The sequence below is a fragment of the Chaetodon trifascialis genome, chromosome 8 (genome assembly GCF_039877785.1).
Source record: "Chaetodon trifascialis isolate fChaTrf1 chromosome 8, fChaTrf1.hap1, whole genome shotgun sequence".
NCBI lineage: Eukaryota > Metazoa > Chordata > Actinopteri > Chaetodontiformes > Chaetodontidae > Chaetodon > Chaetodon trifascialis.
In genome coordinates, this window is record NC_092063.1 from 29,726,539 (window position 1) to 29,752,300 (window position 25,762).

General features: G+C 42.6%; 1 protein-coding gene across 2 annotated transcripts in view; it reads right to left on the reverse strand.

Annotated features, from left to right (window-relative positions):
* The window catches only part of LOC139334832 (voltage-gated potassium channel subunit beta-2-like), a 175,270-nt gene that overhangs the window by 38,933 nt on the left and 110,575 nt on the right, over positions 1-25,762 (reverse strand). For both annotated transcript variants that reach the window (XM_070968028.1, XM_070968029.1), the window contains exon 6: positions 24,453-24,497. In XM_070968028.1, the coding sequence (XP_070824129.1) occupies positions 24,453-24,497 (45 nt within the window). The remainder of the gene's footprint in view (positions 1-24,452; positions 24,498-25,762) is intronic.

Below are 25,762 nucleotides of genomic sequence, written 5' to 3' on the forward strand. Positions count from 1 at the left end.
GCATTACCTGCTGCTCCACCGTGCAGCCCAGCAATAGAAATAAGTCAGAAAATGAAAACAAGGTGGACATATAATGGACAATTAGTGTGCGTTGGTTCGGCGTGGAGAAACACTTGCCACTTCATTGAGGGGCAGTTGCCCCAAACAGCACAGCCTAAACTGAAGTGAAGAAATCCTGTACAGAAGAAAGAAAGAAAGAAAGAAAGAAAGAAAGAAAGAAAGAAAGAAAGAAAGAAAGAAAGAACATATACCGCCATTATCAGCACAAAACACACCAAGTTAAGTTATTGTGTATGTGTATTTTTAGATGTGCAAAATACTGTGCATCACCACAAGTCTCTGAAACATTACACAGTTCACAATTTAAAGCTTCCAGATTTTAATGTATCCTAACATGAAATAAACACGACTTTATTATAAAGTGGACACACTTGGCCATGTCACTCATTTGAATGGTAAGTGATTACATTGTAAAAACAGAAGCCACATGGCACAGCACTGACAAGACAGCGAGAAAAGAAAAGAGCTTCTCATGAGTGATGTGTGTACCGTTACATTTTGTATCCATGGCGACGCGCAGCGGTGGCAGCCATAGACATAATATACGTGGATGCCTCATTACGTGCTGGAGCGTAATCCCATGGGTGGGTCTCCGTTAGCACCAGAGCCAAATGAAGTCAACGTAAATAGAGCAACTATGCCCCTATTTTATTTATTTATTTATTTATTTTATTTAGCTTCCCAGCTCCAGTTGCAAGCTTAAAAGGGTAGTGCAAGACGCTGGAATGACCTGGAATTTTAAAGCTTGCTTTTCCAGGCCTAAAAAAAAAGAAGGAAAAAAATGTACTGAGCAGGTATATATGGGCGCTTTTTATGTATGTATATGTATGTGTTAAAATCAGTGTATATCACAAACATCAGCAGTTTCAGTCCAGGCTATTGTGGAATCTTTGTCATCTTAAAGCTGTGAACAGTTGTTTAAATTTAGACGTCAGGCCAGAAGGTGTGTGTGTTTGTGTACGTGTGTGTGTTTGAAAGCAGCAGTGGACTGTGGGCCGACACACGATGAGTTGGCCAAAAAGAAAAAAAACTTCCTCGTTTTGACAGTTTGTTTTGGTGAAGTTTTATACCAACACAACTGAGTAAAATAATACACATACACATGTCAACAGGTTATGTGAGATGTTATGAGAAAATGTTTTTGGTGTGTGAGTTGTGTATGCGCGCACGCGTGCATGTGCCTGTGCCTAACTTTACATTAAATATACTCAGCGCACAAAAACAAAAATGAAGAAATTCATTGAACAATCAAACTGTTTCTTTATTAAAATATAAAATTAATTAATTTGTACATTTATTAATATGCCATATTGTGCTCTTTAACAAAGACAAAGTATTTCAGCATGAAAGCACGTGTTTTTAATGTGCGACAGTGTCCTGTGTCATAACTACATCTCTGCCATTTGTAACAAACCAAACCATGTGAAAATCGGGTAAAAAGTTGTGATTATTGTAGTTGGACATACACCTTCCTCTGTAGAAATAAATGCACTGGGGGCACATGGGAGACCCATCCAAGATGGCGGCCACGCTGAACGTCAGTTCCAATAGGAAACGTCAGTCAATGAGGTGTCTACGTATATTATGTAAACCACAATAACAACCACAATAAACAATAACTTCAGTGGAGTGACACATACAGCTTAAACGGGGCAAGCAAGACTCAAAAGAAATATAACCACTTTAAAAATAAGACGCATGGCTAAATAGGCAGATCAGTAACCACTAAAGCACATAAAATAGCGTAGTGTGCATTTACTCACCCTATTTGAAGAGGAACGCCATTCTCCTGTCTTTCATGGTGGCAAAGTGGTCAATAACCATGTTGTAGAATTTCCCGCTGGCCTTGAGGTCCTCCACAACAACAGAGTCAATGGATATCTTTGCTAAGTTGACAAAATAACCGCTGAAGTTGAGCGCTACCAGCTAACCACTGAGTGCGGACATAATTCTCCCCATTGAAAGTCCGAAAACCTTCTTCCTCTCCGTACGCAGCTCTAATTTAGGTGTTGGCCTGCCGTCAGATTTTATTTTGTTGCTATAGAGGTAGTTTAGTAAAATTGTTTCTTACTAAATACTCTAAATCTCCACCCTCCATCACTGCACTTGCTAATTTTGCTAATAAAAGGTCAACACAAACTTGCTAATCTCCCTGATTTCATTCAGTGCCTTGATGATGACGATACTGTAATTTGATTGGTTTGAGGCCAAAGACTGGGTGGCTTCCCTTGACACAGTCCTGGCTAATCACAGATGAGCAGTGTCATGACAGTAACCTCACCTGATTGGTTAATCACTCTTGTTTTTTTTTTTCACCAAGGGACGCCAACTCGGCTTGGCCTCCTTGGGGACAACAGTGTGCAATATCGTATTTCACCCCTCATTCGCCACGTAACATTTAGGAGGGCGCTGTTTTACACATCGTAAAATGCTCAATAAGTAGAAGAGAGAAATAAGGAAGAGATGACAGTGACGAAACACAGAAGAATTACCGAAACTGTTTAAAGGAGTATTTTAATTAAATCACAGCTACAGTCTGAAAAAGAGGGGAAGCAGGCTTCCCTTGGTCTCCAGGAGAAAATGCCACTGGTTGTAATGGGCAATAAGTTCTCTCAGTTTGACAGCAATAGTCCTTCTGACTAAAGGCCCATTTATACCCTCTGTAAATAACGGATACAGATGCTTTCGTCCGTATCCGGAGGCTGTTTCATCCGTCAGTTTGTTCGTCGGCTCTGAGCTTAGCCATCCGGAGCTCTCCGGACGAAACCACTCGAAACCACCGGAAGTCGTGGGGGCAGTGTAGAGTCCATCCATCCATCCATTATCTATACCGCCTATCCCTTTCGGGGTTGCGGGGGGCTGGAGCCTATCCCAGCTACAATGGGCGAGAGGCGGGGTACACCCTGAACCAGTCGCCAGCCGATTGCAGGGCCACAGTGTAGAGTCGGCGGACATCCGAAAGTAGGAGAAATGCCTTTCTTCATTCATTTCCCGCATGGGCAACACGAGTGAGTTCTTCATTCAGTGGCCTTACATGCCACCGCCTCGCAAACCTCTGATTTTTTCTTTTTTTCCTATTTCTCAGTACTGTCATTATAATAACCTCCTCTACTGACGCCATTACTGCCGGTATATGCTGACAGAAGCATTGACAAGGCATCGGCTGCCATGACAACGGCTCTGTAATTTATGACTCGACATTGCCCCCTAGAGGACACACTGAAAACGGACAGAGGTATGAAGGCCCCCTACGGAGGCAACGTGTGGGACGGACGGACGGATTTTGTCCGGATCCGGAGGGTATAAATGGGCCTTTAAAGCCCAAATCCCTTTTAACAGTGCAGGAAGCAATGCCATGACTGACTCATGTGCTGCCTTTGCATTTCCATATAGTTGAATCAGTTTCTCCAGTTTGAGTAGTACATCCTTTGTGTTTTCATCCTTTTTCATCAGTTGTTTCATTTCATTTATGAACCTTTTAATTTTTCTCACATTAGATTGAAGTTTCCTCTAAAGAGTTTCGATTTTGCAACCCAGCGCTTTGGCTGTAAGTTTGACCAGCCTCCTCTGCTCCATATCATCATTCCTTCCATTTGTTTTACTCATTGTTCCAATTTTCCAACACTCAAAATTACACAGCAGCAGATAAATGCCACACAGTGAAACGTCATGTAATCACAATACCAAATCTTGTCAGCAATGCGATCTCCCACTTAAAGCACAGCAGCCACACCATAAAAAGCCTGCAAGCAGCCCAAAATCTCAGCTGGCATCGGCATACTAACCAAGCACGACACAGACAAAATCAGCAGTCCTCAATGGACAAACGGCAGCTCTCCCAAACTGTGTTCAAACAAGCAACAAATACACAGAAGGAATAAACACAAGCCTACCGCGTCTGCTGACTGTGATGTGCTGAGATCAACAAGTGGTCTTTCACCACGGCTGCAATACTGTGCAGCTTCTCAATGAAGCAGAAGTGAGGAAGTGGTCCATCATTGTCCTGAAGCGCCGGAAATAGAGGTGTCCATGCCCTCGATCCAAGCCAACAGGGGAAAGAATCAACGAAACGAACCAACAATGTCCATTTCGTCCAAATTCCAAGGTCCAAAAAACCGCCATGCAAGTGAGCAGGTGAATTTATGAATGAAAACCACACCCCTCACCATCACCGGAAATGACAACAATCACAAGAATGTGCCCAACCAAAACAACAAATAAATGTGCAGTCAAATACTCACTTCAGCTCCTACACAGCCAATACCCACAGGCATCTCTAAACACAATAAGAGGATCATAATCCATCAGACAGTGACAATGCCTCTGAAAGCCTCTCTGCCTCTGGCTACCCAGAGCATTACAGCCCTGAGACATGAGCACAAGAGCTCCAGAGTTTGCTTCTCAAAGTGATAGCTAACATTATAGTCCATCCCTGTACTGATGGGAAGACAGACAAACTCAGGATACCTTACTTTTCTTGCAGTTAAACAGGCAAAGATAAATTTGTCATTAATAGCAGCAAACTCAATAATTTTGAGTTTTCACTAATAGCCAGACATCCCACAATTATTGTGATTGGAGTTAGACACTACTGTCAAACTGCACTTTGACCAACTCTTATTATACTATTTTGCCAGTAAGATCACTATTGCAAAACACTATCTTAGGACACCCCATTGTAAACTTAAGGGGCTAGTCCTTATCCAAACATGTCTTTATCCCCCACAAGTTCAGGATATAACCATACTATGAGACAAAAATGACACATCCATTATGACAGTCATTAGGACTTTGAGATTTTGAAAATTCGATGACACCCATCCACACACCTGCCAGAAAAACAAAATTGTACTGCGTTCAAAATCAGACTAGGTTTTAGAGCCTGGTGATAAACTGACCTGCACATTCCACATATTTTTTGAGGAATTGCTTATACATTAAATCATTCAAACATTTCCTTAATTTTAACATTTACAGAACTGCATATTTTTAAATGCATAATATTTTTAAATATTCTTCCTCTTTTCAGTAATTTAACTTGGTAACCTTGTTTCTCAATTTGCAGTAAAAGCTTTTAGCCATGACGCTTTGGAGGATCAGAAAATCTCAAGTCAACATCTAACCATAATGCACAACTGCCCTTTACGGTCCTTTTTCTAAGCGGAGCATATGTGTCCACCAACTTCACTGATTTATGCATGAAATTTTTCAACATTTACATTATTTTCTTCACATACATCAGACCACTATAAATCTTTAGTGCCATTCAGAAATGAGTCTGCATCAAATATTTTATAACCTGCACAAAGCAATTCCAGCTCCAGATGCAAATTGTGATACTGCCCGTTAAATAACTCATGTAAGTTAGTGAAAATATGATCAATACAGGCAGAAGTATTAGCGCACTGATGTTGATAGAATTTTTAGATGTTTGGGTCACAACCTGGGCAGGTTTGCAAACATTGCTGATAGACAACTTTTTTTTAAAACAATGTACAATTTTTAGAAAAACAGGCAAAACTCAAGACGGAAGGAACATGCCTTTACGTACATGTAAAGTTCTGCATATTCTATCCAAATAACAACTGGAATGTGTTCCTGAACACAAAAAATCATCGAAAGTATTGGCCAGGTGTATTTCTGACTGCAAAAACACCAATAATGTCCAAATAGCAGATTCTGGTCATCTCATGAACCTTATTCCTAAACTTAAAATAAAAAGCCTCCTTCACTCTTCTTCCAAACCATCTGTGCTCCCTGTCCACAATATGTCTGTTGTTGTCCTCGAATGAGTGTCCCTTATCTTTGTGGAGGTAAACTGTCCAGTCCTGACCTGAGGAATTGGTACTATTGTGTTGAGTCATGCATTTACTCAGAGGTCATTTAGTTTCCCTGATATATACAGTGCTTAACAAATTTTTTAGATCACCTGAAATAAAAATGAGAAAACATAAATATTTTAGAATTTTTTCCAAAACTTGTTTAAAACTAAAATGTTATTGTTATTTATTTGGCAAATAACAAACTGAAACGACTAAATAGTCCTTTTTCACACGTCATAACCAAAAACTTAATATTTTATATGGCCTCCTTTGGCCTTGATAACAGCTTGCATTCTTGCCGGCATTGTTTTTATGTACTTTTCGACAGTCTCTTTTGTTATTGAGTTCGAAATAGTTTCTAGCTGTTCCCACAGACTTGCTTTGGATGAAACTTTTGTGCGATCAATGTTTGAATCTACTAAATCCCAAATTTGTTCAATAGGAGTCAAATCCAGACTGACTTGGCCAGTCCATCAGTTCCAGTACTTCCTTTTTCTTGGTCAAAGAGTCTCTGGGTTAGTTTTTTTGTAAATCAGTAAATTTGAAAATTCATGGATAACAATAATAATTATAGTTTAGCATTAAAAATAGCATTTTGGTTAAAGAGCTTCTACATATTGGTGTATTAACTATTACAGAAACATAAAAAATGATTTTGGTAATTACCAATGCTGTTAATTTAGGGCAGCTGTGGCATAAACCTTACTTTGGGTGGTGATCTAATAAATTTGTGAAGCACTGTGCATTTCTCACTGCATTGGACTGAATACACTAGACTGCCTTTCTTTTGTTTGTGTGTGTGGTCTTTTGGGAGGATCAGTTTCTGGGTTGCAGGGTTTGAAAAACACAGAAATGTAGGATGTGGGGGACTTTTCCAGGACTTGCAGGCATCGCCAGGAAGGTGGTCAATCTGAGGGGCATTACAATGCTGCATTTGCTCTCTTAAGTGGGGATATTTACAACCAGGAACCACTGGCCAGATGTCCCACACTGTACTTTGGTTTACAGAGCTTCAGCTCTTCAGGGAGGCTGCATTTTCCAAGTCTGGAAAAAATGTAGAGTTTCTGCAGAGTCTGCAAAGACATGGAAAAGCTTTTTCCCATCTGTCCCTATGGCTAGAGCAAAGCCTAGCTGCCATACTTCTGCCCAAGGTAACCTTCTTGGGCAAGCACAAATTGCTATAGCTGTTAAATCCAAGGGTTTTTCCACAGAGTTAGCTACTGACATGGGGAAAGCTATGAAGGCTTTCCTGTCTCTAGTGGCTGCTTCTGGGATTACGGCCTGGCAGATTGTAATGCAGAGAAATACAACAAAGTGGAGCATCTTTATTAGTGCTGTCAATCGCTTAAAATATTTACTATTTAATAATGAATGTCATACTTAACTCACGATTAATTGCAAATTAATCGCACATTTTCATCTATTCTAAATGTCCTTTGAATTATCATTTTAATACTGTTATCAACATGGAAAAGTGAATAGGCCTGCTTTATGCAAATGTTTTTTATTGAAAACAACATGTAGTGTTATATTTTACACCAACATTCTCACTTTGAGCAGTCATTCACATTTGAATGAATCAAATTTAACAGTCAATAAACAGATGACAAAAAAATAGTTACAAAAAAGCCCCTTCAACAACCCTTTCTAAGGGATCAAAACAGTGTGATACAAGATAAAGTTACAAAGTGCACATCATTGTAAACTATGACCTAGCCTATAGTACAGTTAAACTATGACTTAAACTTTCCTTGCTTAAGTTTCCTTTGAACATAATAGCATCTATACAGTATGCCTCTGTCGAAAGCCATCCATTGTCACCTGGTTTTGACAAGGGAGGAGAATATGCATTCGCCATGTCTTTAGCCATCAAGTGGTATTTCAGACTGGATGTGCTACATTGATAATTCAGTTCACACCGACAATACACACAGATAACTTTGGTCTTGTCAGTCGAACCATCTGGCAACTTTTTGAAACTAAACTTTCCATCCAGAATCTTGTTCGCATCCATTTCGACATTTCGCGCTTGATATCCACACAAACCAGTATCCTACTCTTTTACAAGCAGGCAAGACCAAACAAGTGTCCCACAGCTTATAAAAAAATTACAAATTCACTTGGTCACAAAGATCGTGAATCTTACAATGAAAAAATGACACCGTTAAAATTGATTTGCGTTAACGCGTTAATAACGCACTATTTTTGACAGCACTAATGGTGGTGTTATGTACCTGCATTTTTGCCACAGATGCCCTGGAGCGCGGCCGTAGTGTCATGTACTTGTACTTGCTCTACATGTACTTGCTCTACAGAAAGGTTTTGTTTTGCTGAACTCCATTGTTTCATCGTTTTCCCAGCCAGACAAACTGGATATTTTAAACTCTTTTGTCACATCACACTCAACAGACTGGTGACAGTGAAGTGACTGCAATCTGCAGCCTTCCCCACTGAGTGCTCTAAGATCACCTTCATTGTCTCCCACCTGTCTGGATGCGTTGAAGCCTGGGCTACTGCAGAGTGGAGTCGGCACGCTTCGTCATGTGCCTCGCTCTTGGAGTTCACCAGGGTGCTTACACAGATTTTCCAGCCATGTCCCATCTGGCTATCCTCGGGAACCCCTGGTTAATTAAACATAACCCCAATTTTGACTGGGTTAACAGTCAAGTCCTGTCATGGGGCCAAGGCTGTTGTCAGTCATGTTTTCCTCCTCAGCCAGCCTCAGCTCATGATAACCCTGATCTTGCTGGAGTAACCGCTTGCTACCATGACCTAGCTTCAGCATTCAGCAAAGTGAAAGCAAAGTCACTGCCTCCTCACCACCCCTATGATTGCTGTATTGACTTGTTTCTCTCTCTTCTCCCCAGAACGTCAAGCCATAGAGGAGTACATCCAAGACTCATTCGCTGCAGGGATAATCTGTTCTTCGTCTTCGCCTGCAGGAGCAGAGTTTTTCTTCGTGTAGAAGAAGGATAAGTCCCTGTGCCCCTGCATAGACTATCGGGGGCTCAATGACATAATGGTTAAGAACAGGTACCCTGTACCCTACCCACTAATCTCCACAGCCTTTGAGCTCCTTGACAGAGCCAAAGTTTTCATCAAATTAGACTTACGTAATGCCTACCATCTTGTACGCATCAAGGAGGGGGATGAAGGGAAGACAGCATTCAACACCCCCATGGGACATTATGAATATCTGGTCATGCCTTTTGGTTTAACTAATGCTCCTGCTGTCTTTCAGAACCTGGTAAATAACATTTTACGAGACATGCTCAATGTGTCTGTTTTTGTGTACCTTGAAGACATCCTAATATTTTCCACCGATGAGGAAACTCACATAGGCCACGTCCGGAAAGTGTTACAGCGGTTGCTCGACAACCAGCTGTATGTTAAGGCCGAAAAATGTTTTGCAAGCCCTCGGTGTCATTTCTGGGGTTTGTGTTGTCGGAGGGGGAAATCTAGATGGATCCTGTCTACATTTGCAGATTGGCCCATGCCTCACTCTAGAAGGGAGATTCAGAGGTTCAAGTTTATCCACAACTGTAGCTCCACTGCTGCTCCATTACATAACCTGACCTCCCCTAACCAAGCTTTTGTCTGGTCCACACAATGCGAAGGCTCGTTTAACTGCCTCAAGAGGACCTTCACCTCAGAACCCGTGCTCACACTCCCAGACCCTCGCCAGCAGTTCATAGTCGAGGTTAACGCTTCTGAAGTGGGAATCGGAGTGATTGTCTCACAGATCAATCCGGGGGATGGTAAGATGCACCCATGCACCTTCCTGTCCAAGAAACTCACCAGCACTGAATTGCCATTGCAATACCAGCAACCAGCATACCAGACCTGACTGATTGCTGTGCTGGACGTGCTGGACGTGCTGAGGTTTTTGTTACAGCGGCCTATTATTCGCTCTTTAAAGTAACAATAGTTCTGCTCTAGCACCCACAAGTCTGTCTATTTAGCGACCGTTAATTTTATTTGTCTATGCACTTGTCAGCTCTGCTAGCTACACCAGTTTAGCCTAGCAGCTAGCGATGGCTTCTCTAGGTCCCTCTCCAGTGCTCTCCTGCTTCATATGTCAGATGTTTAGCTACTCCTCTGCCTCCTTTAGTGATACTGGTACGTGTAATAAATGTAGTTTATTTGATGAGTTGGAGGCGAGGCTTAGTGAGTTGGAAGCTTGGCTCCGTACAATGGAAACTGCAGCCTGTGTGGACCGAGTGCAGCTCCAGCTAGTGTCATTTAGGAGTGAAAGAATCTTGTCTTGGTAACCATTTGTGTTTAGAATTACGGTGCATCTCCCTTTGTCTGCTGGCAAGATTGTGATTGTGATTGTGATGACCACCTATTTTCAATTTAGGGGGAGGTTTTACAGGCAAAAACATGGGTGTGCGATGGGTTCACCAGTATCCCCCATTGTGGCTAATCTGTACATGGAGAACATGGAAAGAACGGCTCTGAACTCTTTCAAAGGAACAACACCAAGTCATTGGTACAGATATGTGGATGACACATGGGTAAAAATCCAAAGCCAAGAAGTGCAAGCCTTCACCAAGCACATTAACTCAGTGGACAAGAACATCAAATTCACTTGAGACGATGTCAAGTGTTGTGGTTTGTATGTTTTGGGCTTTTATTTTGGTATGTTCATGGACTTTTTTGGTGGCACTGGTTCCTGGCTGGGTTGTTGTGGGCTAACTTGTCATCTGCTCTTCCTGAGGCACCCTTCCCCCTGCTGCGCCGAGGAGTGATTGAACACACCTGTTCCTGCTTTTCCATCAGCGTCCCTTCTTAAGGCCTGCAGTGACACTCCTCGGCGCCAGAGTATCCTAATAGCTCGCGTGGTATCTGCTGGCTTGGTTTTCTCTTGTGTAAAAGTTGATATTCTCTCTCATGACTATTGGTGATTTTGTGTCTAACTCGTGCCCCTCCTCTCCTATTCCAGTGCCTCCCGTCTCCCACACAGCCCAGCACTCTCCAGCCTTTTTGGATTTTTTGCACTTTTGGACTTGTTTGTGCACTCCCTGCCCCTGTTGAAAATAAATCATTGTTCAATCTTCTCCGTTTCCGCTCCTGGGTTTCGTGCACACGTCACAATCAAGGACATGAGTTTGCCTTTTTTGGACTGTGATGTCCACATTGGAGAGAACTCATATTGGGGTTTACAGAAAACCTACTCACACAGTCAGTACCTCCTTTTTGACTCACATCACCCACTGGAACACAAACTAGGTGTTATCAGAACTCTCCAACACAGAGCTGATAATGTTCCAACCAGCCAACAGGCCAGAGACAAGGAACACAAACACCTGAGGGATGCCCTCAAAACCTGTCGTTATCCCAGCTGGTCTTTTGTGAAAAGTTCAGCCGCTTCCAGAAAGAAAAGGGTGACAGAGGAAGAAAAGAGAGACAGATGGCATAACATTGTCATTCCATATGTGTCTGGTGTATCAGAGAAACTCAGGCGGAACAAACACAACATCCCGGTATATTTCAAACCTGGGAACACTCTCAGACAAAGGCTAGTGCACCCCAAAGACCGGACACCTCATACTCAGAAGAACAATCTGGTGTATGCAGTCCAGTGCAGTGAGGAATGCACAGACTTATATATTGGGGAAACAAAACAGCCACTGAGCAGACGCATGGCACAATACAGAAGGGCTAACTCTTCAGGTCTAGACTCAGCTGTTTACCTGCACCTCAAGGAGGAAGCACACTCTTTTGAGGATAAAAATGTGCATATTCTGGACAGAGAAGACAGATGGTTTGAAAAAGGAGTGAGAGAAGCCATCTATCTCAAGGTTGAAAAACCATCTCTGAACAGAGGGGGAGGTCTGAGACACCACCTATCTCCAACATACAATGCTGTTCTTTCATCTCTTCCAAAGAGATTCAAAAATTTAGCCTCTGAAAATAAAAAACAAAAATAAAAAACAAAGCCATACACACATGGCTCAAGGAGCCTCCCAATGACAAGGCAGACGACTGTCGTTGACACCCAAAGGGGTGCACCCTACCCCGCTTTAATGGGGGATCGTTTGCCTCACAATAGAATGATACCATCCTTGGTTTTGGGGGTTGGTCTTACTTAGAGGATAAATACTTGAATCTAACACGATTTCATTAGACTAGAGCTGTCCTATCTAGTCTGATGCGCATGAACTGATGAAGCCTGCTCGGATGAGAGGCGAAAAGTTGTCCAAGACAAACTGACAAAGTCCAGTTGGGAATGATTGAATGCCCTGAAGCTTACAATGACCTGGATGAATGAGAATATTCACAGGCAAGCTCCAGCTAGCCGTCCCTCGACAGCTCCCAAGCAGGTGGGAAACCAGGGAGGCTGGGTGACTGTTCAAAGGAACCGTAGTTCCAAGCTGAAGCCCACAGGTCACCACCACCCATTTTGAGAAACGTGAAGTTAGCGACACCAGTGACCATAGTCAAATGCCTGCCAGGGGCCAGAGCAGGCGACGTTGAATCAAATTTGAAACTGCGTAAATACAGTAAGATTGTTATTCACGTTGGCGGTAATGACACCTGGTTACGCCAATGAGAGGTCACTAAAATTAATGTGGAATCGGTGTGTGCATATGCAAAGACAATGTTGGACTCCGTATTTTTTTCTGAACCCCTGCCAAATATGACCAGTGATGACGTGTTTAGTCGCATGTCATCGTTCAATTGCTGGCTGTCGAGGTGGTGTCCAGCAAACGGTGTGGGCTTCATTGATAATTGGCAAACTTTCTGGAGAAGACCTGGTCTGATAAGGAGAGACGGCATCCATCCCATTTGGAGGGAGCAGCTCTCATCTCTAGAAATCTGACCAATTTCATTTATGAACCTAGCCCCTGACAACTCAGAGAGAGACCAGGATTAAATGTGGACTCCTTAACATCAGATCTCTGTCCTCTGAAGCTGTTTTAGTAAATGAGTTAATATCAGACCATAATATTGATTTATTTTGTCTGTCTGAAACCTGGCTGTGCTACTCCTCCGAGCCATATTAATACTCACATTCCTCAAGGCAGTGGCCGAGGAGGTGGAGTTGCAGCCATTTTTGACTCAAGCCTTTTAATCAACCCTAAATCTAAACTCGACCATTATACTAATTCATTTGAAAGCCTTGTTCTCACTCTTTCTCATGAAAAATGGAAAACAGTGCAGCCAGTTTTATTTGTTATAGTATACAGCTCTCCTGGTCCTAACTCCGAATTTATAGCTGAGTTCTTGGAGTTTCTATCAGGTTTAGTCCTTAAAGCAGATAAAGTAATTATTGTAGGTGACTTTAATGTTCATGTCAACATCGATAATGACAGCCTTAGCACTGCGTTTATCTCAGTATTAGACTCAGTTGGCTTCCATCAGAATGTACATGAACCGACTCACTGTTTTAACCACACCCTCGACCTTGTTCTGACATATGGCATTGAAATCGAAGACTTAATAGTCTCTTCACAGAATCCTCTTTTATCGGACCATCATTTAATAACTTTTGAATTCATATTACCAGACTACCAGCCAGTGGGCAAAAACTCTTGTACCAGACTCCTGTCTGATAGTGCTGTAGCTAAATTTAAGGATATGATCCCATCAGTATTTAATTCAATGCCATGTCTCAATACAACAGAGGATTCCGATGCTAACCTTTGTCCCTCCCAAATTGACTACCTGGTTGATAGTGCTACAGGTTCATTGCGTATGACACTTGACTTTGTTGCTCCCCTAAAAAAGAAGATAATAAAACAGAGGAGGTTAGCTCCATGGTATACTCCTCAAACCTGCAAATTAAAGCAAACTTCATGAAAAACAGAAAGGAAATGGCGTTAAATTAGGAAGAATTTCGGTTCACCTGGCAAGACGGTCTAAAAATACACAGGAAAGCCCTCCGCAGTGCCAGGGCAGCCTATTACTCTGCACTAATAGAGGAAAATAAGAACAATCCCAGGTTTCTCTTCAGCACTGCAGCCAGGCTGACAGAGAGCCATAATTCTGTTGAACCATGCATTCCTTTAGCTCTGAACAGTAATGACTTCATGAGCTTCTTCAATGATAAAATTCTAACTATTAGAGACAGAATTCATCGGCTTCTGCCGTCAACAGGTTCTGTTCTGTCTTCAAACACAGAAACTGTAGAAACTGTCACTCAGCCTGTCGCAGTTTTAGACTGTTTACACCTGTCGACGTTCACCAACTAATTCCAATAATTTCATCATCAAAATCATCAACCTGTATTTTAGATCCCATCACGACTAAGCTGGTTAAAGAAGTTTTATCTTTAATTGACTCTTCTGTATTAGACATGATCAATCTGTCTTTATCAACAGGCTACGTACCACAGTCCTTTAAAGTAGCTGTGATAAAACCGCTACTTAAAAAGCCTACTCTTGATCCAGGGGTTTTAGCCAGCTATTGACCGATATCCAACCTTCCCTTTCTCTATTATTATTTTAATATTAGAAATAAGTATCTACATTTCCTCCTAACTCTTAAGTATATTACCTTTTTTGTTTTTCATTTTTATTCAGGGGCTTTTTGTCACAAAAGAATTTCCATTTCCATTTGATAACCATTGTTCAAACTACTACAATGGTTTGAACAATGGTTAGGGGGTTGGATGCAATGAGCAGCACTGTTACCTGGATCCCCTGGTAGGTGAAAATCTTTCAGGCTGGATTTCTCAAAAAAATAGTTTGAGAAGTGCCTACATTAAAATGGCCACATCTTCCTCAAATATTTTCAGATTTCCATATGTTAGACATCATTGGAAAACTTAGACACTACACTCCCAGAATCTGTAAAAAAACTCAAAATGCCCCCCAGGAGACTTGTTGCTGGTTTTCTCGTGGCTGGTCACGAGCCACTCTGCACTGGCACCTTGTTATCTTAAAGAGCTCATAGTACCTTATTACCCTACTCGAACACTGCGTTCCCAGAATGCAGGCCTACTTATGGTTCCTAAAGTCTCCAAAAGCAGAACAGGAGCCAGAGCATTTAGCTATCAAGGCAAGGCAAGGCAAGGCAAGGCAAATTTATTTGTATAGCACAATTCATACACTAGGCAAAGTGCTTTACAGAAGCATAAAAATCATACATTTTGATTAGAAGAGAACAAAAAAATAAAAATAAAATACAATTAAAGGACAATTATAAATAGACACCAGTAAAAGACAATAATTTAGCATTTAAAATGATTAAAACCATTGAGCAAATACATTTACTTTAAGTAAAAGCTGGAGCAAATAATAATGTTTTCAACCCTGATTTAAATGAGCTGACACTTGGTGCAGACCTCAGGTGTGCAGGGAGAATGTTCCACAGATGAGGAGCATAACAACTGAAAGCTGCTTCACTTTGTTTGGTTCTGATTCTGGGAACACACAATAGACCTGTCCCTGATGACCTGAGAGGTCTGGATACTTCATATAGAGTCAATAAATCTAAGAATATATTTTGGTCCTAGACCATTTAATGCTTTATAGACCAACAGTAAGATTTTAAAGTCTATTCTTTGACTCACAGGAAGCCAATGTAGTGATCTGAGGACTGGTGTGATATGGTCCATTTTTCTGGTGTCTGTAAGGACTCGTGCAGCCGCATTTTGGATCAGCTGTAGTTGCCTAATTGATTTTTTGTTTAGGCCAGTAAAGACTCCATTGCAATAGTCCAACCTACTGAAAATGAATGCATGAACAAGTTTTTCCATGTCTTCTTTGGACAGACAACCCTTGATTCTGGTTATATTTTTCAGGTGGTAGTAGGCTGATTTGGTAATCAGCTTTAAATGGTTGTTAAAATTCAGGTCCGAATCAATAATTACACCAAGATTTCTGGATTTATCTGTTGTTGTCAGTGACATGGAGTTAAGTTGAGCACTGATCTTTGACCTTTAATTTTTGGGGCCAAAAACAATCACTTCTGTCTTATCTGCATTAAGCTGAGGAAAATTCTGGCACATCCACTCATTGATTTGATGAATACACTCATTCAGTGAAAGTAAGGGACTGTAGTCATGTAGATGTTGAAAAGAAGTGGTCCGAGAATGGACCCCTGTGGCACCCCACACATCATCTTTTTTCGTTCAGACACATGCTCACCAATTGACACAAAGTAGTCTCTATCTTGTAAATAGGATTTGAACCAGTGTACTACAGTGCCAGTAAGTCCCACCCACTTTTCCAGTCTGTCAAGAAGTATGTCATGATCAACCGTGTCAAAGGCAGCACTGAGATCTAATAATACTAAGACTGAGGTTTTGGAAGCATCATTATTCAGATGTATGTCATTTAAAACTTTGATAAGTACAGTCTCAGTGCTGTGGTGTGGACGAAATCCAGACTGAAATGCATTAAAACGATTGTTCTGCATCATGAAAGCATGCGTTTGTTGAAAAACAACCCTTTCAATAATTTTTCCTAGAAAGGGAAGATTTGATATTGGCCTGTAGTTACTTATAACTGAAGCATCCAGATTAGTCTTTTTTAGGAGAGGTTTTATTACTGCAGTTTTCAAGGCCTAGGGAAACTGACCGGACTGAAGGAGCGATGGAGTCAATAATAGTCATAACTTTGGAACTGAAATCATTTACAAGGTCATCAGTTGACGCTGAGGGCAGTGTTGGTGATGGTGTAAAAGACTGAGTGAAGACTGCACAGGTGTTATCATTAATATAACACTGATGATTGATTGATGATGTTGATTACCTCTGTTCCACTTTTGTTACGAATAACATGTGTGACACACAGTAATGATCAGAAAGAGTAACATCCGTCACCACAACCTCAGAGATATTAAGCCCTTTGGAGATAACCAAATCTAATATATGCCCTTTGTTATGTGTTGAATTTGTTACGTGCTGAGATAGGCCAAAGTGATCCAGAATGTTTAAAAAGTTCTTTAGCACATCCATCTTTGAGATTATCAAATGAATGTTGAAGTCACCCACTAACACAACAAAGTCAAAATCAATACAAACAACAGACAGTAGATTGGCAAACTCATCAGAAAACTTTGCATTGTATTTTGGGGGCCTGTAGATGGTTACGAAGACTGATCGACAGGGAGACTTTGATTGAATGGCAACATATTCAAAAGATTCAAACTGACTGTAAGAGACTCTCTTGCATTGAATGCTATTATTAAACAAAATGGAGACTCCACCTCCTCTCTTATGCATTCTTACTTCACTTTTGAAACTGAAATTCGGAGGGGCTGACTCATTGAGAACTGCTGTGCTGTTATCTTGTCCTAACCAAGTTTCAGTTAAAAACATAAAATCAAGCTTATGCCTGATGATAAAGTCATTGATTAAGAATGATTTGCCTGCCAAAGACGTAACATTTAAAAGAGCTAAGTTAAATGTGCTAAAAAGTCCAACATCCCCATGTTTTAGAACATACTGTGGCTGACATGGAATACATGTTAAATTCGATGATGTGATGTTTCTGGAGAGATGGACCGATCTTCTCCTCCTACCTAAGGAGACATGAATCAATGAAGCTTCCGGCACAATGGGCCCTGGCTTTTCCTTGGAAAAGTCAGGCATAACATTTGCCTTAAAAGCTGGACCCAGAACACATCAGTTACCAACACAAATAGGTGGCTGTGCTGGGCTCTTACAAGGGGACTGGAGTAGGTTCAGATCAAGCCGTGGAAGGGGTGGAGGTGGTGCCCGTAGCCGCTGTGGTGGTGGAGGGGGACAGGGTGGTTGTAGGGGGTGGGGTGGAATTTGGGGGGACAGGATCCCAGATGGGCAAGGAGTAAGCCTGATATCAGCGCTGACAAGTTTGTTCATTTGGTCAGTAAACTCCAGCAGCGGGGAGGAGGGTGATGGGATACCCAGTGAAGATGAGGAGCTAGATGGAGTTTGGGCAGTTGGAGATGGTGACCTTGGTGGAGTTTTAGTGGTTGGAGTCAGTGAATCCTCACGAGCAGTGGCCTCTGGTGGAGGACATGAGGCATCCGCTTTTTCGCTCTGGCATCCCTCATGGTTAGAGCATACAGGCGGGGGAGAGTTGGTTCTCCTTCATGTTTTGGTGTTTGCTGCTTTTGTTTGGATTCCTCTTGTCTCTTGTCCTTGGGAGTGGGAACAGTGTGACGCAGGAAGAAAGATAGGTTGGAGGCAAAAAGTTTTACTCCTGACTTGTTTAGGGAAAGTCCGTCTCCTTTGAAAAAATGTCTGCGGTCCCAGAAAAAGTTGAATAAAATAAAATGCACATCACATGCAGTTGAAAGCCATCTGTTTACTGCCAACAATCTGCTGAATCTCTCTCCTCCTCCTCTGACTGGTGGTAAAGGCCCACTGAAGAAGAATTCAGCATTCAGAGAACTCACTGCATTTAGCATTTACCTAAATCTCGTTTGAGCACTTCAGATTGTCGTTTCACAATATCATTTGCCTCTGTGTGCAGTACAAGGTATTTCAGAGTTGGAATTTCTGCAACAATACTAAGGATTTTGTCGGTCATGTTGGAGACTGTATCATCAGGAAAGCACAACACTTTTGTGTTTCTGCTGTACATTCTTCCCACATCTTTAATAGCAGAATCACCAACAATCAGAGTCTCAGGACCAGTCAGTAGCTTTCCTTGTAGCTTTCTAGCTTAGTCGGGCCTTACCCTTCTCTGTGAGTCCGAGAAGTTATCCAGGTTTTCAGTTGGAGATCCAGGGTCCTGCAGTAGTGGGGCAAACTGATTTTGTAATTGCACACTAGCTGGTTTGGGAGCTTTGTTGCTCATCTTCCCTTTAGCTTTTATCCACGGCTGTGTCTTACTCTGCACAGGTGTTGAGTTGGATGATAACGTAGGCCAGCCTGTCGCATCACAGATCTCTGGGTGCTGGGTTCTGCCTGTTGGACGTCTCCCCATATCAGGTGATTCACTCTTGGGCTTTGCCCCGAGAGCATTCCAGGGAGGAATAATACTGGCAGATTTATCACCCGGTACACAGCCCTTTAGTTTCGATGGAGCTGTATCAGAGCTAATTAGCTGGATGTTAGCATTCTCCAGTCCGTTGTTTTGAGTCAGTGGCAAAGTGCTGTCATTTCCACAAAGTCCGTTCACTTCTGCATTTATTTCCAGACGCTGGACTTTAGTTTCCAACACTGCAACCTGCTGCAGAAGTTTTTAGAGGTCATCTGTGGAGAAAAGAGGCATCTTGGTGCTAATTAGCTTTAGCTGCCAGCAGGCTTTTTCTGTTATACTTCGGTAGGCCGAAGTAGGCTTTTTCTGTCAGTAGGCCAGTGCAGAGTGTATCCGTGAAATATCAGAGGTCGCAAAGGTCATCCACAACATTTAAATGTTTGTCCATAAAATGTGTCTTTAGATGTCCAATTCAACCAAAAATTTAAACTTTCAAGTTTAAGGAAAATTAAAATAAATACAGAAAACAAGATGGGAAATCACGAGCCCAGCCAGAAACCAGCTACCAGAGGAGGAGGAGGAGCACACCATCAGTGGAGTTGTGTTATCAAGCTCCTCTCCTCTGGAACCATCTTCCAGTCTTTGTCTAGGAGGCAGACACTGTCTCTACATTTAAGAGTAGGCTTAAAACTTTCTTTTTTTGATGAAACTTATAGTTAGGGCTGGCTCAGGCTTGTCCTGGACCAGCCCCTAGTTATGCTGCTATAGCATTAGACTGTTGGGGAACCTCCAAAGATACACCAGGCTCCTCTGTCCTTCTCTCCCTCTCCATCTGCATGTTTTCATGTCCTACCTCGGCATTACTAACTTAGCTCCTTCCCCAGAGTCTCTGTCGTCTCTTTGTCGTCTCGCAGGTTCCCATGGATAGTGGCTGAATTTGGATTGTGGAATTGAATGAAAAGTCTTATTTATTAAACACAATAATGAATAATGAATAGTACGACAGAGGATATGGGTGATATGACATAACACAAACAAATGTATAGAGAAACTTATGGCAAAACAATGGCAGAATGAGTTTGGCGATAGTGAGAAGTAATTTTAAGGGAAAAATGGGGACGCGAATGTAAAGTTAAGTTCCTGAATGAATAGTTGAGAGAATTTAAGAAAACAGTATCATACCCCCATATCCTCACCGCTGTCGCCAAGTGCTTGCTCATGAGGGAACTGTTGAGTCTCTGTACATAAAAGAGCTCGGCCTGTACCAGCTCTATATGGAAAGTGTCCTGAGACAACTTTTGTTGTGATTCAGCGCTATACAAATAAAATTGAATTGAATTGAACAAAATTATGATGTTGGAGATAGAGAACTGCTGGCGGTCAAGGTGGCTCTGGAGGAGTGGAGGCACTGGATCGAGGGGGCTCAACAGCCATTTCAGGTCTGGACTGACCATAAGAATTTAGGGTATCCTAAATCTGCCAAAAGGTTGAACTCCAGAGAGGCCAGATGGTCTATTTTTTTAGCTGATTTGATTTCGTCCTCTCATTCCGCCCTGGCTCCAAAAACACCAAACTTGACTCTCTCTCGTGTGTATGACCCAGACAAATCCAATCAGGCCCCCAAAACCATCCTCCCATGATCCTGCTTTATTTCAGCCTTCTCTTGGGGAGTTGAGGACAAGGTCAGAGCGGCCATTGTGGATGTCCAGGTTCCCCCGGACTGTCCTGAGGACAAGTTGTTCGTGGTCCCAGAACTCCAGGGGGAGGTTATACACTGGGGACACACCAAAAAGGTAGCTTGCTTCCTGGGGATCCTTAAGACCCTGCCAGTGGTACAGCAGCATTTTTGGTGGCCCAAGATGAAAAATTATATTACGGATTATGTTAACGCTTGTACTGTCTGCACCATGTTTAAAGTATCCAATCAGAGACCGAAAGGGGAACTCCAACCTCTCCCTGTGCCCAAACGCCCATGGTCACGCATTTCCCTAGATTACGTCACGGGTCCTCCTCCTCTAGTGGAAACACTGTGGTTCTGACTGTTGTTGACAGACTTTCTAAGATGGCTCATTTCATCCCACTTCCCAAGCTCCCCTCGGCCAAGGAGATGGCCGAGGCTCTGATCAGCCATGGAAGGAGTTTTGTGGTATGCTGGGGGCCACGGTCAGTCTGTCATCAGATTTTCACCCACAATCTAATGGTCAAACCGAATATCTCAACCAGGAACTGGAAAAAGGTCTATGAATCACTGCATCACGACACCCTGACACCTGGTCATCACAGCTGGTCTGGACTGAACTTGCCCATAACTCTTTACTCTCTGCATCATCTGTTTTTTTTTTTCTTTTCCTGTCGTCCAAGGTCACCCACCTTCTCTTTTCCCTTCCACAGACCCTGTGAGCTCTGTCCCATCCGCCCTGTCCTTGGTTCGCCACTGCAGCTGACCTGGGAGTGAGCTCGCCAGCACCTCCCGCAGCAATCCACCACCTATAAGGCTACGGCGGTCAAAAAGAGGTCGTTAGCTCCTGCTTACTCCACAGGTCTGGTTTTCAACCAAAAATCTGCCTCTCAGGGTGGAATCTTGCAAGCTCGCCCCCAGGTTCATCGGTCCCTTTCCCATAACCAAGGTTGTTAACCCTGTCTCTGTCCATCTGCATCTCCCCAGGTCCATGCATTTGAGTCACGTCAAACCAGCACTCACGAGCCTTTTGTCCTCCAGCCAGGCCCCCTCCACCCCCCCGGTTTGTTGATGGCGGGCTGGTCTTCACTGTCAGGAAGTCGATGTCGTGGCCGGGGGATCCAGTGCTTGGTGGATTGGGAGCGCTGCGGTTTGAAGGAGCAGTCCTGAATCCCCTCACGTTTTATTGTAGACTCTTCACATGGACTTCCTCTTGCTCTTTGAGACCGCCCACTTCCTGGTTGCCTTGCTTCCTTTCCCCGCTGACATCTGCACAGGTAATGTAGCACTAGTTGCCTGTACTGGTGTGGAAATTGGGCCGTTTACCTCACAAGTTTGCTCCTTTGTAGCATCTTGTACAACCATCCTGGGCTGACGTGGCAACTTACACGCCAGTCTCCCAAGCTGCCTGGCTGTCCTCCTCCCGCTGCCGGAGTGTGCGAGCGTTCCACTCCAGCTCAGGTGGTTAAACACCACCCGATCGGTAAGCTAGCCCGATGGCATATTGTTGTCGCTAGTCCGTAGCCCCCAGTAAGATTTTTAACTTTATTTTGCACAGGTGCTGCGGAACCGAAGCAGCGCCGGGGACTGACGCTGCTTTGCCTGCTGCCGTTTTACCTGCTGCTGCTTTGCCTGCTGCTGCTTTGTCCGACACTGCTTTGCCTGCTACTGCTTCGCCTGCTACTGCTTTGCCTGCTACTACTTTGCCTGACGCTGCTTTGCTTGACGCGGCTTTGTCTGACACTGCTTGCTTTACGCTGTTCGCCTTCCCGTAGCGTAGTTTCACGCTGAGTTTAGGTTCCTGGTGTTAATTTGATACGTTGAATTTGGATTTAGTTGGTTAATCATTTTGTGTTGTTCCTTTTGATTTGGGGGATTCTGTTTTATTCTTTCTGTGAGCGAAACCCCATTAATTTTATTTCCCCTGCAGTTGCTGAGAGCCGACGGTGGTGGTTCTGGTGTCCTGGGTGGTGGCTCCCCTTCTTTTTCGTGTGTGCTGTGCGTAGGGTTGTCACCCGTCCCATAAAATACAGAATCGTCCTTTAATTGACAATTAAATGTTGCATCCTGTATTGAACCAATAGGACGCGATTTGTTCCACATTTTCATAAATGTCCAGTACACATGTCTGTCACACACACATCAACACAGAATCTAACAATAATGAACAAAATAAAACACAGGAAATACTAAGGCCAGCAAAATTGTCGTGGCGGGATCTACACAGGACCCCCGCTCCAGTCGTTTGTTTGCCTCGCTGTCTGCGTGTGTTGCTGTCACGGTTGCCTGGAGAGAGACACCACACACCGGCGCTGCTCACAGCACCCGTGCCTTTTAAAAATGTCCACTACAACCGATACTCCACCACGTCCTCAGAAGCGAAAACACTTGCAAAAGTACAAGTGTGAGTGGGAAGAGGCACAGCCTTAGCTGAACAGCATCAGTGGAGATGATTACAAGGCAAATTATAAAATATGTCGGCGAGTGTTTTCAGTGACACACAGTGGGCTGTCTGACATCAGACAGCATACATCAGGAGAGCAACACTGGAGGCACATAAGAACGCAGAAGACCTAAGCGTCAGTGTCACAGTTCTTCATACCCCAATCATCTCCTGAGACTGATATGTTATGGGACATGTCATGGTTGATTCAATTTCCTATCTGGCTGTGCTTTTGCCAGAATATGTCAGTGAATGGGCATAACCTATTTTAGTAGACTATTGTGGTTTGATTGATTGTTTAGGACGCTAAGTTTTTAAAGTCGAATGAATGATAATTTATTTAATATACAGTAGTATTAGCCAATGTAAGTGCTATTGCCATGTGGTAGATCATACAGTGTATCATTAACTAGGTTAATTGATTGTGCAATAACTAAGTTGTGTGCATATGGTACTTTGTTATATATTTTCCTCATTGTACATTAAATAGGGATGTATGTAATTACGGCTTTATGTAGCCTAATTAAAAGCACTTTATATGCAACAATAAAGAATGTGTTCATTGGTAATAAAGCATTTCAAGCTTTAAGTATGACTAATTGCTTTCTTGATCACCCCTTTACTAAAAACAGTGGCACAAAATAAAACATACCACTGCTGCGGGTGCCCCACCCCACAAGTCGGGCCGTGGTGGTCATGGCCCCCAGGAGCTGTGGTGGACATCCCTTATTTTCATTTCTGAAAGGTGGCAATCCTAGCTGTGCATCCCCTGGATTGGGCTCCCCTCACTGTGTGTGTGTGTGTGTGTGTGTGTGTGTGTGTGTGTGTGTGTGTGTGTGTGTGTGTGTGTGTGTGTGTGTATGTGTGTGTGTGTGTCTGCCAGCCATGTGTGACTGGGGTGACCTTAATTTTCTGTTGGATCCCTCACACCCTTGTGGACCCATCTCCCTGCCGATAAGCCTCAGCACTGGAGGCCCCCCCGCTCGTCCTTATCCCCTGTGTGCCTGTGGCTTTGTGTGTTTTGTAATAAACTTTGTGTGTTTTGTAATAAACTATTTGTAATTATTATTTGTTTTGTAATAAACTATTTGTAATAAACAATTTTTGATCTTTTTTTCGGAAGCACGTCTCCTGCCTCATTGTTAAATGAACCTGAGCGCCTTAATTTGGGGTTTGTTGCTCAAACTATTTCCTTGGGCATGGCCTGATTAGTGATAGCATTACAATAATATTCACTTAACAACTCACTATTCACTCTCCATCTGCCATCGTGCCGCCACATAATGATGCACATGTCCCTTCAACTTGGTGGCAATGTGCCTGAGAGGAGTTTCCATATAATGTTATTTCATTAATCTGCAGTTCTAATAACAGGTTCCGCTTTGACTTTTATTGGATAATAATAAAATGGGCTATAATGTATTGCACATTATTACATGTTATATTACCGTCACTTAAGTGCCTCCCTTTAATACCTTATCCAATGGTTGGCCTATTTGATTCACTGCAGTCATAGAAAGACAGAGAGAGAGAGAGAGAGAGAGAGAGAGAGAGAGAGAGAGAGTAGAAAAAAAATAATGTATACATACTTTCCGCCCCAGAAGATTTTGGTGGTGATGACTAAACTGGAACGCCTGTATGTGAGAACATAAAAAATAGAAATCACACTGTGGTAGTTTCCTTATTTAAAAAATGACATCTCGAAACAATATACTTCAATTAGGGATGTCAGTGATTAAACATTAATCTGATGACCACTGAGAATGATGATGATGATGATGCACTCTGGTCCGAGGTCATCTCTCAGTTGGTGTGTCATAGCACAGCTATGGTTTTCAACCAAACCATAGCTGGTGGTGATTGTTGGAACAGCGTAAGGATGAACCAAGATGGTTTGGGTGAATTTTATTTTGTTTCTTTCAAGTTTGAATACAATGTTACAATGATAAAATTACTGTCTCTGTAGATGCAGTCTCAGTCTCAGTGGGTCATTAATATATGTGTCCATTGCTTCTCTACGGAGCCGACAGAGAGTACAGGCATTCCTTGGGTGGGAACAGTGTGTACATATGCAAAAACGATTTCGGACTCCGTAGTTTTCTCTGGACCCCTGCCAAATCTGAGCAGTGATGATATGTTTAGCCGCATGTCATCGTTCAATCGCTGGCTGTCGAGGTGGTGTCCAGCAAACGGTGTGGGCTTCATTGATAATTGGCAGACTTTCTGGGGAAGACCTGGTCTGATTAAGAGAGACGGCATCCATCCCACTTTGGAGGGTGCAGCTCTCATCTCTAGAAATCTGACCGATTTTATTTATGAACCTAACCCCTGACAACTCAGAGTTGAGACCAGGAGGCAGAGTAGCAGTCCTACATGCTTCGTGTCTGCCCCCCGACCACATTAACTAAATAAACCAAAAGTACAGAGAAGAGGAGTTAAACATAAAAATCTAATTAAAATTAAAACAACATGACAATAGTACAACAAGATAGGAGAATTAAATGTGGACTCATTAACATCAGATCTCTGTCCTCTAAAGCTGTTTTAGTAAATGAGTTAATATCAGACCATAATATTGATTTATTTTGTCTGACTGAAACCTGGCTGTGTCCTGAAGAGTATGTGAGCCTAAATGAAGCCACTCCTCCGAGCCATATTGATACTCACTTTCCTCGAGGCAGCGGCAGAGGAGGTGGAGTTGCAGCCATTTTTGACTCAAGCCTTTTGATCAACCCTAAACCTAAACTTGACTATAACTCATTTGAAAGCCTTGTTCTCACTCTTTCTCATGAAAAATGGAAAACAGTGCAGCCAGTTTTATTTGTTGGTTTCTTTGTAGATAAAAGAGCTTGGTCTGTACCAGCTCTATATGGAAAGTGTCCTGAGACAACTTCTGTTG